Source organism: Pteropus alecto, unplaced genomic scaffold, assembly GCF_000325575.1.
Source record: "Pteropus alecto unplaced genomic scaffold, ASM32557v1 scaffold98, whole genome shotgun sequence".
Classification (NCBI taxonomy): domain Eukaryota; kingdom Metazoa; phylum Chordata; class Mammalia; order Chiroptera; family Pteropodidae; genus Pteropus; species Pteropus alecto.
Genome location: NW_006443570.1, coordinates 5,642,071 through 5,655,049, shown reverse-complemented (window position 1 = coordinate 5,655,049; position 12,979 = coordinate 5,642,071). Strand labels below are relative to the sequence as shown.

Genomic DNA, 12,979 nt, shown 5'->3' with positions numbered 1-12,979 from the left:
AGGAAAAAAGGGATAGGTGCTTACTCTGCTGTGACCGCTGCTCAGGGGCCATTGCAGCAGGTGCCAAGCATGGAATGTTTGCAGCATCTTTTAGCAACCTGAGCTCAAGCGAAGCTTAGCCCCCTTGAGTCCTAGGACTGTCTGCTCAGAACCCCTGGCCAGAAGCCACCAAGAAGAGATGGGGCTGGCTCTCCTGCTGGGCCACCTACCACATCTGGTACAGGAAGTCGGACTGCAATGGCCTCTGCTCCTGGCAGAGCTCCAGGGCTGCTTTATTGAGCCTGATGAGGGCATCTTCTCTCTGGTTCTCCTCAGGGAGTGTCATCACTGCCTGGCAGGGTCACAGGTACCATGAGTAACCGTTCTGCCCAGGACACCAAAGGTCCCTGTGTCCTCTAGTGATGTGTGTGGTGTGGTGAGGGGATATGGCCATGGAGCATCTATCTGGTGTGCCTTCTGTGGGAGCCTGGGACCTCCCTCAGAAATCTGTACCCATGAGCCCCTTTTCCAGGGTTTGCCAGGGTCAGAGAGGAAGCCCCTCCTGTACCATAGTGGCCTACGCACCTGAGACAAAAAGAGATGACCCAAGAAATTGCTTTCCCTGGGCCCTCATTTCTTCACCCGTGAGGAAAAGATGCACTGCTGGGGCCCTCCCTCACCAGGCTGGGCCAGGGCCACTCTCCCCCATCCCTTCAGGGGCAGGCAAGCACCTTTCTGAAGTCCTCCATGCAGAGGTTCCACTCAAGAGGGGAAAGGCTCTCCAGCTCCCAGGGGCTCTTGGCGCTCTCCCGGTCCGGGCTCCCCTCCACCAGGATCTCCTCCATGATGCTCTTCCCCTGAGGACTCCTGACCCTCACTCCAGTCTTCTGGAACCTGAAAGAATCTTGGGAGTCCCCGAGGGCCATATGCTCCTGCCGAGGCAGTTGGGATTCTAGGACTGGGTTCTTAAAGTACGCCGAAGACTCAACGTTCACCGTTGTCTTGTCCAAATAGACCGCCTGGGCCCTGGGGCTGAGGTGCTCCTCCTCGCCTGGCCCGGCCTCCTCGGCCTTGGAGGGCAGGATCATGTACTGGTGCCACAGTCTGTGCAGGTTTTGTACCACTTGGTGCTGGTAATGCAGCTGTTAGCAGGTGCAAGGGAAGACACGTGATGGGGAGGCCAGGCACGGGGCACCCAGAGCCTGTGAGCCTACTCTGGTTTCTCTGTTTGTTCCCTTGAGGGCACTGATGGAGGAGGCAGGGAGGAAGCCAGCAGGAGAGGCTGTGACCAGCGGGAATCCCCACTTCCCCTTCAACCTGAGCATCTCCAACTTAAAGCATTTTTTGCCTGTAGGCTTCCAAAGTAAGATTGGGTTTGAATGAAGGAGTTCCTGAAGCTCCGTTCTCGCCAAGCATCTACTTATCTTAGGCAAATTACTTAACCTCCCTGGGCCTCAGTTTCCTCCATGTAAAGTGAGGATATAAATAGTGCCCATCTCACAGAGCTGCCGTGAGGAGAAAATGAGTTACTCATGGAAGACACTCAGAACAGCTTCTGGCACATTGGAAGTTTTTGCTATTCCTTTTACCCAGGGCAAGCCAGAGGGACAGGGGCCGGTGCTGGGCCTGTACCCGAGGATTCCTGTGGTGGAACAAGTCCTCCTCCGTGAGGTAGGCATCCACAGGTGACTGCGCACGTTCCGGGGTCAGGATCCCCCTCAGCACCTCCTGCAGCATGCTCTGCACGATGCTGACTGCTTCCTTGGAAGCCAGATTTTTCTGGGGAAGAAAAGTTGGCACCAGACAGCAGCTCAGGCTTCCGAAACTCATTTGCATCATGGAGGGGAGCCAGATCCCTGGGGACTTTGTGCCTTCCTAGGGGTGGAGTTCCTGCCATTGTCTCTGTCTCTGTCTCTGTCTCTGTCTCTGTCTGCATCATGGAGGGGAGCCAGATCCCTGGGGACTTTGTGCCTTCCTAGGGGTGGAGTTCCTGCCATTGTCTCTGTCTCTGTCTCTGTCTCTGTCTCTGTCTCTGTCTCTGTCTCTCTCTCTCTCTCACACACACACACACACACCCCTATTCCTAGACTCAAAACCCCCTGGGTCTGCCCCAAACATCTTTGTTCCCTAAAAGAGGCTGTAAGGACCCCAAGGAAGGGCCAGTTCTAGAAAAGTTGCTCCTTCATAGGGCCAAGAGGTCACATAGTCAGCATTTCCCACAGACTAGGAAGAAGGGAAAAGGGCCAGGGGCCGCACGGTTTGGGCCTGAGAATGTGACTTAGCCATACAGTCAGTATCACAGAAACAGGGGAACAGCATCTCCACAGAGAGGTCAGGCCTATGGTCACAAGTAAAGCAGATATGGCATTTGTCCAAACTACCTCTGATTAGCACAGGTTGAACTCCAGCTGAAGTAGCTCTGGCTAGTAAATAAAAAAGCATGGCTTTCCACAGAGTCACACAGAGCACAGCACCAGGTAGCCAGGGTCTGGATCTGACTCGAGGGGCAGAGCCCCAATTCCCACCTCATACTCACTCCTGGGTGCCACTCTATTGGTTAAATTGTTCTCTCTAGTTTTGCCTGGTTTTGAAGTTTTGCCAGTTAAATGCAACTCCACTGGCTGGTACCAGACAGCAGTGAACAAATACAGCACCAGGACACGACATCATTCGTTATATGTACTCAAATACATACTTCCCCACAGGCTGCATCTTAAGGCCTAGTCTCATCTCTTTCTGGCGGTGGGAGCCATGCATGGCAGAGCTCAAAGCTGCCCCTCCTCTCATCTGCCCACCCATCTTTTCCAACACAAAGCTCTGAAAAGTGTCTGTTGAGCAAGAGTATCTGGCAGAAACACGATCTCTATAGGCAGTGCCAGGAAGCTCACCAGGGTAACCTATCTGGTATCCACAGGGGCCAAGATCCTGAGTTCCTTACCTCCAGTAATTTCCTCTCACTCCTAAAAATATCCTGGGCCAGGGAGACTGCGTAGAGATTGACCTGCAGGACAGCACCTCCCAACAGGGTGGGGTGGGTTCCAAACTCCCAACATTCCCTGAAGATCCCAGCATTCAAAGATTTGAAGAAGAAGGTAAAGGTTTTAGTTTCTCCAGGCAGAATCACACCTGAGAGGGATAGAGATGGAGGTTTTCAATAAAGAGAAGCTGGCCGAGCCCCAAACCTGCATGTCTAAAGTTAACTGAGCCCTAAGCCCATGCAGATACATTTAACCGAGCCCCAGGTAAGGTAACCAATTGCTCTGGTTCGTCCAGGACTAAGGTGTTTTTAGGATGTGAGACTTATAGTGCTAAAACTAGGAAAGTCCCAGGCAAACAGGGACAGTTGGTTGTCTTAGCCTCAGGCCTGTGCCTATAGGTAACTGAACCCCTAGAATGCCTCTGCTCCCTGGTAGCTCACCTATCTGTATTCTAAAGAGTTCCACCCTTCCCCCAACAGACATGAATAGTTGGGAGATGACACGTGCCACAGAAGAAACTGTGGATGGGGAACGAGGCAGGGAAGTGGAGCTGGCCATTAGCTAGACATGGCTTCTCAGACATCAAGGACGAGAGCTGTGAGCAATGCCACTTCTGCCAGGTACCTTCCCGATTGTTAAAGTAGAACCGCTCCATCCTGTTTCTCTTCAGCTCCTGGAAAGAGTCCAGCTGGGACCGCCGCCGCCAGTCATACAAAATGGCCACTGTGCCATTATTGACCACAGTCAGTTCTGAAGATGTTTTCTGCCCTTCTAGAGTTTCGAAGGTCAAGCGGACAGCAATTCCAATGTGCTTCTGAGGAAGGAGGAAGTATGAGAAACGTCCTTGGGGGAGGCCCTGGCCTAGGGCGACCAACTCATCCTGGTGTGCCCAGGACTTTTCCAGGTTTGGCACTGAAAGTCTCATGTCCCAGGCCTCCAGGGCCTGGCTGCTCTCAGACAGATTGGTGTCACACCCCGATAGTGGCTATCTCTGAGGTGCCATCAACCGTAATAAGAGATAAAGCAGATTTTATATCTGATGACCATTTCTGCTCCTTAGCACCTGAAGAATATTTTAGAGCCTTCTTAAAGCCACACCTGTTTGAGAAGATTTGCTTTTTACATGATTGGGGCTAGGTACAAACTGAGTGGCTTGTGACACTCTCTTTTCAGCCTTGTGATTTTATTCTGGCTCAAGTTAGCATTGCTGTTACCATTTTCAGACATGCTGAATGCATGACCAGATAAAAAAAAATGCAGGTAGGAGACTGCAAGCTCCTTGTGACTGCCACAGTCACCTTGGGACTGCACCCGAGGGACACCCATCCAGCAGGTGGGTGAGGGTGAAGGCAGGCTTACCTTGTCCTGTGGGTTACTGCTTCTGATCCAGCAAGCTGGCTTCCCACAGAATAGCAAAGAAGGGCCAAGAATAGGCATGGGGGCCGTATCAGGGTAATCGGTCAATAAGTCTCTGTAATAAAAATCAATGACATATTTTTTTCTGAGGCTGCCACAGTCTCGCCACATGGAGCCACAGAAATGGTTGTCAGCAAGTCTGGAGAGGTGCCTGGCTCTGCCCCCCAATGGAATATCATCAGCTCCACTTGAGCTCAGCTTCGTCCTGCTCTATTCCTGTAGGTGGAAGAGTCTTGGACATACACAGACTCTTCTTGCAGAGCCACTCAGTGTACGCAGCCCTGGGAAAGTCTGGAGAGGCCCCACTTACCCAGCGAAGGACTGTCTGGGAGACCCCCATTAGGAGTTGGTTGCTGGGAGGGAACAGATGTCCAGAGAGAAGCTGGCACATGTGTTGGAATGGGCTAGAAAAGGGGGTGGCAGCCACTAGCGAGAGGTTGTGATGGAGGCATCCTGATTTCAGGGAAGGATGCCTGCCTTTAATACTGTGGGCGCTGGGGGGAGCCCCACCTTCCAATCTTTCTCCCGAGGGTCCAGGTCCAACTCACAAGCTTATCGTGTCTCCAGAAGAACTTTTCTGGCTCCTTTCAAACCCTGGAAAGTCTTCCACTGTAACAGCTGATAAAGGTTGCCCTCTGCCCACCACCTCCAGGCCATCAATATCCTTACAGAAACCAAGAAAGGAAAGATTAGCTGAAGATGAGCGCCACCCTAAGGGGCTTCAGATTGGGCACGGAGGCATTACCAACCTGCTGGCTAAAATCCAGCTCTGCCATGATGCTCTGCAGCTCCTTGCGTCGGTAGATCAGAAACAGACTCCGATCCCAGGTGTAGCGGTACCAAGCGTCCTTCTGGTCCAACAATCCTAGAGCAGGGTCGAGGACCCTCAGCACAGGCTGCTGCCATGCCCCTTCCCCACTCAACCTAAATGGCTCTGAATATACTCATCTCAGCACCATTTCTGGGAAAGGGGAAAATACAGCTGCCCTGTGCAGCTGGGCTGCACCTCTTCTATAACTGTCTCACTGAAGAGGAAACCGGACCTCCACAGGGCTATGGGACCTGATCCCAGGTCAGTCTCCCACCAGGGCCGTGCTGTCCCACATCCACATCAGTTACAAGCTGCCCCGCTCCTCACCCATCTCTGCCTGGATAGAGTGCGGCTTCCTGACATGAGTGATTGGTTCCAGAAGGCCACGCTGAGTTTTCGTCTTCGTCATTACCAGACCCGTCATTTCATCTCCCAAGTATTCCAGCCGACTCCAGAACCCTCTGGTCTCCTCACAGCACTGGCAAGGAAGGGCAGATGAGTCAGATCACCTGGACACCTTGGAGAGAGGCTGACAGGGGGCCCGGGAGACAAGAGCACCGCAGGCTACAGATGCTTGCTCTGGGGGATTCGTTGCTGCCAAGGACGAAGCACCCACTTTCTTGTTTTCAGGATGCCCTGTTGTAGCCTTTACCCGGTCTCAGACAGACAGTGTGGGTGATAGAGGTGCTGTGCTAACATACCAGATACAACACGGTGCCCTGGGTCATCCAAAAGCATGAGCTTAGCTTTTAGGAGAGAACACTAAGGCTATTCTAATAACACAGTGCCTGTGCTATCTTTCTCCTCAGATTAACTACCAGTGACCACCATAGGCTAAATTACTTAACTGACCAGTCTCTGTTAATAGGACCAATAATAGGACCAATAATATAATTTAGTAAAGGGCTTGAGGGCTTAACAATGCTTTGCGATGGATAGATTTGTCTTGTCCCCAACTGTGCAAACTGAGGCAGACATCCCTGTGTCCAGACCCCCTCCTCATAGGGCACCTGGGAATGCTGTCCTCACCTTCCCATCATGCTGTGTTGGAAGTGTTCGGTCAATGAGCTCCCGTTCCTCCTGGATCTGTCTGTAGGTCTCCCCGATGTGCATCAGCAGCTGGCTGACAGGCTTCTTCAGGCGTTCTAGAGAAAGAGAGAGCCAAGAATGCAGCCCCTCTACCAAATCAGAACAAACAAACTCAGCACTAGGCACTGGTCAGCCTCATCCCTGGGCTAATTTCAGAACCCACTAAGAGCAAGAAGCACTGGTAGTGAATGGCACAGATATGTTCAGCCTAAATCCAGGCTCTGGACAGGTGGAGGGAGAGAAAACAAACAGCAGCAGAGCCTGGATGTCGGATGAGGTACGGTGGGAGTCCCATACACCTGCTCACCACTGAGAGCTTCCTGCTGTCTCTTCCGCAGGGTTAGGTTGCGCTGCCAGTTTTTCAGAAAGTTGTGCTGAGAAGGTGGGGACCAGGGCTGTGCCTTCTCTTCTTCTGGGGATTTCTGCTTCTGCTCTTCTGTAGCTGAGATGAAGTTCATCAGACAGGGCGGGGTGTGTATCAGCTCGGCTAACTGAAAAGTACAGCATATGTGTGTGGAGGGTGGCAAGAAGGCACTAAACGGGCAGAGCAGAGATTTCTTCGGGCCTAAATCCCTGATGTCCTCCTACTCTGTTGAAGATCCTTCCTCTTCAGGACCCAAAGGTAGTGAGCGGCGGAAAAATCACAGAACCAGGCTGCCTGGGAAACTAATCAGACCCCTCTCCCCCAGAATGGGGACCTCTGTTCTAAGATTGTGGTCAAAATCTTTCCATGAGTCTGTTCTCCTTACGACTGTTGTTAATTGACACCTTCACTGGCAGGATGATGGAGACATTTTTATATGACTCCAGGCCTCTTAGCACCTGACCAATCAGGGAGTCTTTGCCTGGAACAGAGAAGCAAAGAAACAGAGAGAGAGAGAGAGAGAGAGAGAGAGAGAGAGAGAGAGAGAGAGCGAGCGAGCGAGCGAGCAGCATTGCAGGATGGGAAAGACAGTAAGACAGGCCGACTATTCATGTGGCCCCAGGAGCTGGGCTCCAGCATGTGGACATAGGAGGAGAAAAGGCCAATCTTTGGAGAAGGGAAAATGCGGCCGGTGCACAGAGGAGCAGAAGGCAGCAAGGGAGCGTGGGCCCGGATCCCCGATGCCTTTTTGGGTTCTCTGGCCAGACACATTCTTGCCTTTGGATTCCTCGAGGCACCTTTGTATCCTTATAGTGACTTCCTAACTTCAGCTGAAGCTAACTTAAGTTGGCTTCACTATTTCAGGGGGAAGGTCACTTATCACTTCAGTCTCTGGGGCCCAGAGACTGGACTGTCTTTTTAACCCGGGGCCTGCTTGACTCTGCCGAGTGTGAGAATGAAATGACCAGTGACCTCTCTTGTCCCGGCAGCTCCGTGCAAACAAACCTGGGTGTTCCCTCGAGCAACTGCAATTCTCTTAAAGTCCTGGAGACTCCCCAAGATGTGGTGGGACAGGATCTGGTCGCTGCCATGGAAATAGTCACCTGGACCTGGTGGGCAAAAGAGGAGTGAGAAAAACAAGCTGTAGCTAGCCGATGTAAACAATTCAAAGGGGCTACTTTCTGATGGAGACCCCGCTTTCTTTCAAGGCCGATCCATGAATTCAGAGACCCGGGCCAAAGCTGGGCATACCAGAGTAGTCCAGGGGCTTTGTGGTTGCATCTGGAGTAGCAGGATGTGCTACTAAGTGGCAGACCTTTCTCCTAGGATCCTTGGGTTTGGGTTTACGGATGATAAATTTCTGGGTAATGACAGGTTTATCTTCTGTTTCAGTAAAGCGAGGAATGTGTTGCTAAAAAGAAACAAAAGAGAGAATTCCAGAGATCAGGAGGAGGAAAAATACCACCCATCTCCTCTGTCCTAATTCTTCGTGGAATTCCTGAAGGCTGACAAATTTGTTTTTCCAGCTCTGTCCATATGTTCTGATGAGGAAATGCCCATGCGAGAGACATGAGACGTAATAACGTCCTGGAAGGAAAAAAAATAACATACCTCCAGACAGTTCAGGTGAGAAGTGGCTAACTCTTCCAGGTAAGGCATGGGGTTAGGGTTTATCAGCTTTATCCACATCTGTAACTTTGCTTCTTAAACTTATTTTCCCTTCTGTGAAATAGGGATGATGGCTCTTGCCTCCATGGGAAGCAAGATGCCCCATCATCTCACTCCTCTGTGGTTCTAAATCTCAGGAATGTTAAAACAAACCATAAATTCCTTTAGATGTAAAAGTGAAAAGAACCGTGTTTTGGGTTCTCTGGCCAGACACTTTCTTGCCTTTGGATTCCTCGAGGCACCTTTGTATCCTTATAGCTGATAGGGATGATGGCTCTTGCCTCCATGGGAAGCAAGATGCCCCATCATCTCACTCCTCTGTGGTTCTAAATCTCAGGAATGTTAAAACAAACCATAAATTCCTTTAGATGTAAAAGTGAAAAGAACCGTGTTTTGGGTTCTCTGGCCAGACACTTTCTTGCCTTTGGATTCCTCGAGGCACCTTTGTATCCTTATAGTGTCTTCCTAACTTCAGCTTCAGCTGAAGTTAGGAATTTCTATGGAATTAGACACTCCCTATGAGTAGAGATGGTGGACATGGTTGATGTTCGAGACCACACAGGCTGGGAGAGAAAAACTCCTGCGGGAAGGGATTCCTGGACTTCATCCTTACCTTCTTCAAGTCTTCCTTCTTAATGGCTAAGGCAAGAATGTCGTCTCCTTGTAGGACATTGCTAACAGGCTCAGTTTCTTCCTGAATGGGGGGTGTGGGCTGTTCAGATACCTTTGCCCGCTTCTTTTCTAAAGAGAAGCAGAAGATTACAAGTGCTATATGTATGTATTTATTTGACTCCATGGTCAGGGGCGGGCAGGGGAAGAGCTGGCCAACTGGATGGTCAGTAGAGGCTGCCAAGGTGGCCTGGGCAGTACTTGATTGGGGTGACAGGAGTTCTCTCTTCAAAGTTCCCCCTACCCGTTGCCCTTAGCCCACCACAGCAACTGAAGGTAGCCAGAATTGAGATCAGAAGATATTCCATTCCAGGCTGTGCTACTTATAAGCTGAACGACCTTGGATATATCACTTAACCTCTCGGCCTTAGTCTTCCCTTCTGTAAAAAGAGGAAGCTGGACTAAATCAGTGGTTCTCAAATAGTATTCAAATGTCTGCCTCAGAGTGCTCTGGGGAGTTTTACAATTATAGCTTTCTGGCTCCTGCGTGGAGTCAGGGCCTGGGGAATCATATTTTTTAAACTTCCTAGGTGTTTCTAATGTCAATAGGTTGGGACGCCTGGACTAGATGCTTCCTCAGCTTTCTCCATTGCTGGCACTCATCCATTCTTCTGGGTGAAGGCATCAGGTTTTTTAAGACACTGCTTAAAATACAGATGCTCTGGAGGGAAGCAGAACATTCACAGCTGACCATTTATTTCATGTTCTTTCATTAAATAAATACTATTTAAGTATCTTCTATGTGCCAGGCACTGTGCTAGGCTCTGGGGACATAAAGCAAGAGATTCAGGCTTCAAAGAGCACACACCCATGGGTGACAAGGCTGTCAGGCTGAACTAGGATTACTATGGGAGCAGCCCGGCTGGGGGGCCTAGCCCAGTGTGTGGGGTAGTCAGGGAAAGCTCTCTAAGGACATGATGTTTAAACTGAGAGCTGAAGAATGGAGAGAACATAGACAAGGGAAAGGGCTTGGGGAACAGGAGTAGCGTGAAGAGGCCTAGAGGCAAAAGAGGAAGGTGCACACTCCTAGAACTCAAAGTATGTATGAGTTTTTAAAATAGCTGGAGTGTAGTGAGGTGTGAGGTAGAAAGCAGTGCCTGGAAAAAGAAGTTGGAGCCATATCACAAAGAGCTTAGTGAGCCATGTAAAGGACTTCAATCTTCACACCATGGGCCATCTCATGGCAAGGAATGGATTAGGGGGCGCGATCACTGAGGAGTCTACTACAGTAATAACACTGGTTGACGACAATGGCTTATGGGACTTGAGAGAAGTGGAGAGATCTGAGCCTATTTCTCTCATGCGCCATGCCAGAGCATGGCACTGAGAACTCGTTGTGCAGAAGCGAGTCATTCTCCAATGAGGAAACACTCTCTGCCTTCCTTCCAGAGGTGGGTTAACAGTTTCAAATTCATCTCATTTCTCTGGCTAGTAGACTCCTGTCTGCTGCCCTCTGGTTTAGAATGGTTTGATGTAAGGCCCTACAGAAAATAATCAAAAGAAAACTTTGAGTCCTGATTTCAGGAACTTTAAAACAGAACTTGGTTTTGTCCACTGCGTCTCACAGTACTCTAATTTTGCAGAAGCAGTATCACCAGAACATCAAAGCAAGTGTTTTGGTTACCCAAATCAAACTCTTTTTTTTTTTTTTTTTAGGAAATACCCACATAATTGGTGGCAAAACAAAACAAAATAAAATAAAACAAACAAGCCTAAGCCAGAATCATTCCAAACATAACTCTAAATCCCGCCTATGGGCCAGAGTCCATCTCCTCAGCGATGGGGTCAGTGGAAACTCAGGAGCATCATCAACTTAACCGCATGGCTCTGGTCCCATCCATTGCCACGCATGGACATGCAGCCTTAGGTTTTGATTTCTACAGTCACTAAAACTGGTGGCAGCCCAAGAGACAATTGGTATCAGTTGAAAGTCTGCCTTTATAAACATTTTTGTATTATTTCTATTTTCTAGGATATCTTCTCCCTCTGCCCATCGCCTTGGCTGCTTCTACATCTTCTCAAGGGATTAAACATCTCCAGGTCTGAGCTTTTTACTTATGGGTGTATAATTACCATGGTGAATTTATAAACTTTCAACATTGCTGAAGATTTCTGAAATACTGAAACTCTGGTCTGAGGTTTTTTTGAGAAGGTCATCTTAATATACAGTCAGGGAATGGTGTGTTCCAGAGTTAATAAAATATTCACAAAAATGATATGTACATTTTAAACTTCGAATCACCCTAGATGATTTGAATTTACCTAAATTTACCAAGCATCTTCTATGTGCTATAAACTACAGAGAAAATGGTATAAAAGGTTAAGATATGGCTCTTTCTCCTGAGGAATTGAAAAATGCAGCAGACATTAACATACACCAATTATAACATAAGAGCCTAAAATTAGTGGCATAGGCAATGGGTTTGGTTACACATCAAAGCAGGAGCAGATGGATGTGGATTATACAGTTTAGGGCTCTAACCAAAGGTTCAGAAGAGCAGTTGCAGGGGTCAGAGGCAGCTTCACAGGCCATTAGGCCTTGAAGGACAGGAAGACTTTGCACAGACGGAGCAGCAGACAGAGGTGTTCCAGGTGGGGTCACCGCTGGAGCAAAGGTGGAAGCAGGGCTGAGCATGACATATGTGAGGCATGGTGTCACAGAAGGCTTGTTGGGGAGGTGGGGGCGATATTGGGGATAAGAGGAAAACCAGGGCTTTGTAAAGTAAAGCTGAAGCATCTGATCTTCCTCTGTCGGCAGGAAGGAGGTTTGGTCCAGGAGAGTGAAATGAAAGCATTTCAGAGTGATTCATCCAGTCAGGGTAAGCCAGGTGGACTGGAGGGGCAGAGGCAAGTTGGGGAGACCGGGGAGGAAGGATAATCCCACGAGGGTCACTTCAGGACCTTCATGAAGACTCTACAGGGTCAAAGTGTATCTCACTACTGAGCCTGCAGAGGCCCAGCTATTTCCTGTTCTTTGGTCTGAAAACCCAAGCTGCGTGGGGCTCCTGGTGAGCACACGGCCGGCATTTCTCCCCTAATCTTGACAGCTGCAAGGTGGTCAGAGACCAGCCCTCTTGTATGGGGCAGTCAGGTGACACCTCTGCTGGAATTAAGTCAGGCAACTAGAAGCAAGGTATTCAGGTGGGGTAGGGTGGGGAAGGGGTTGGGGAGAGAAGACAGCTATAGAGGGACAAGAAACCTGGACTCTCTTGTTCTGCTCCTCGTTTTATTTAAATGTTATTCTTTTTTGTGTTGATTAAAGTCTTCAGGAAATTCTGACCTCAGGGTTGCGTTGGGGGAATGCAGGGATGGGCTGTTCCTACCAGGGCTATTTTACTTGATGCAGGAGGGGGATCTGGTACTGCTGGGAGGGAGTCTCCCACATTTCTTAGCAATAAGACCTGGGACTCAAAAGGGTTGGGATCTCTAAATAGGTTTACGGTCACAATATTTGCTTGCCTTTTTGCTTATAATTCAGAGACCTTGGAGAAACACAGCACAAGATTAAAAGATTATATTTGTTGATTAGCTGTATTATAGTGGGGAGGGGGGAAGTAGTGCCCTACAACATTAGAGGCTTCCCCTGAGATATTTAGGGGGAGAAAGGTATCCCGCATGCAGAACTAAATTAAACACTGATTTTTTTTAACTCCTCACCCTGGCGCACGTTCTTAACTCAAGGGCTATTTAATAAACCCAATTTCCCCTTACTAAAAATAAATATGCAGTGAAAAATCTTTCCTTGATTTGCTTAAGTCTGATTAAGATCTCCAGAAGCTAGGTGAGAGATGGCTAGGAAAGCCCTTGACTACCCTTGGAAAAGGAGACCAGCTATCTTCTCCCTTTCTTAACTGTTAAAAAGTATATCATGAAACAGCATCTCGGCGGTGCAGTCTAAATCGGACTTTCATACTATAAAGAAGCATTAAAGAAAGCCATGCTGAAAAGTAGCTAAGCTCCGGTTAGTTTGACTCCAGGCCTGCCCCTCTGCTTACACTGTGCTTT

General features: G+C 49.2%; 1 protein-coding gene across 1 annotated transcript in view; it reads right to left on the bottom strand.

Moving 5' to 3' along the window:
- MYCBPAP (MYCBP associated protein) overlaps positions 1-12,979 on the bottom strand; it is a 17,695-nt gene that overhangs the window by 3,096 nt on the left and 1,620 nt on the right. Inside the window, exons 3-16 of the mRNA XM_015599114.2 lie at positions 8,919-9,046; positions 7,889-8,048; positions 7,643-7,746; positions 6,581-6,764; positions 6,214-6,329; positions 5,512-5,662; positions 5,123-5,238; positions 4,922-5,037; positions 4,317-4,428; positions 3,582-3,771; positions 2,918-3,105; positions 1,612-1,758; positions 711-1,121; positions 210-331 (exon numbers count right to left, since the gene is read on the bottom strand). Coding sequence (XP_015454600.2) covers positions 210-331; positions 711-1,121; positions 1,612-1,758; positions 2,918-3,105; positions 3,582-3,771; positions 4,317-4,428; positions 4,922-5,037; positions 5,123-5,238; positions 5,512-5,662; positions 6,214-6,329; positions 6,581-6,764; positions 7,643-7,746; positions 7,889-8,048; positions 8,919-9,046 — 2,245 coding nt within the window. The remainder of the gene's footprint in view (positions 1-209; positions 332-710; positions 1,122-1,611; positions 1,759-2,917; positions 3,106-3,581; positions 3,772-4,316; positions 4,429-4,921; positions 5,038-5,122; positions 5,239-5,511; positions 5,663-6,213; positions 6,330-6,580; positions 6,765-7,642; positions 7,747-7,888; positions 8,049-8,918; positions 9,047-12,979) is intronic.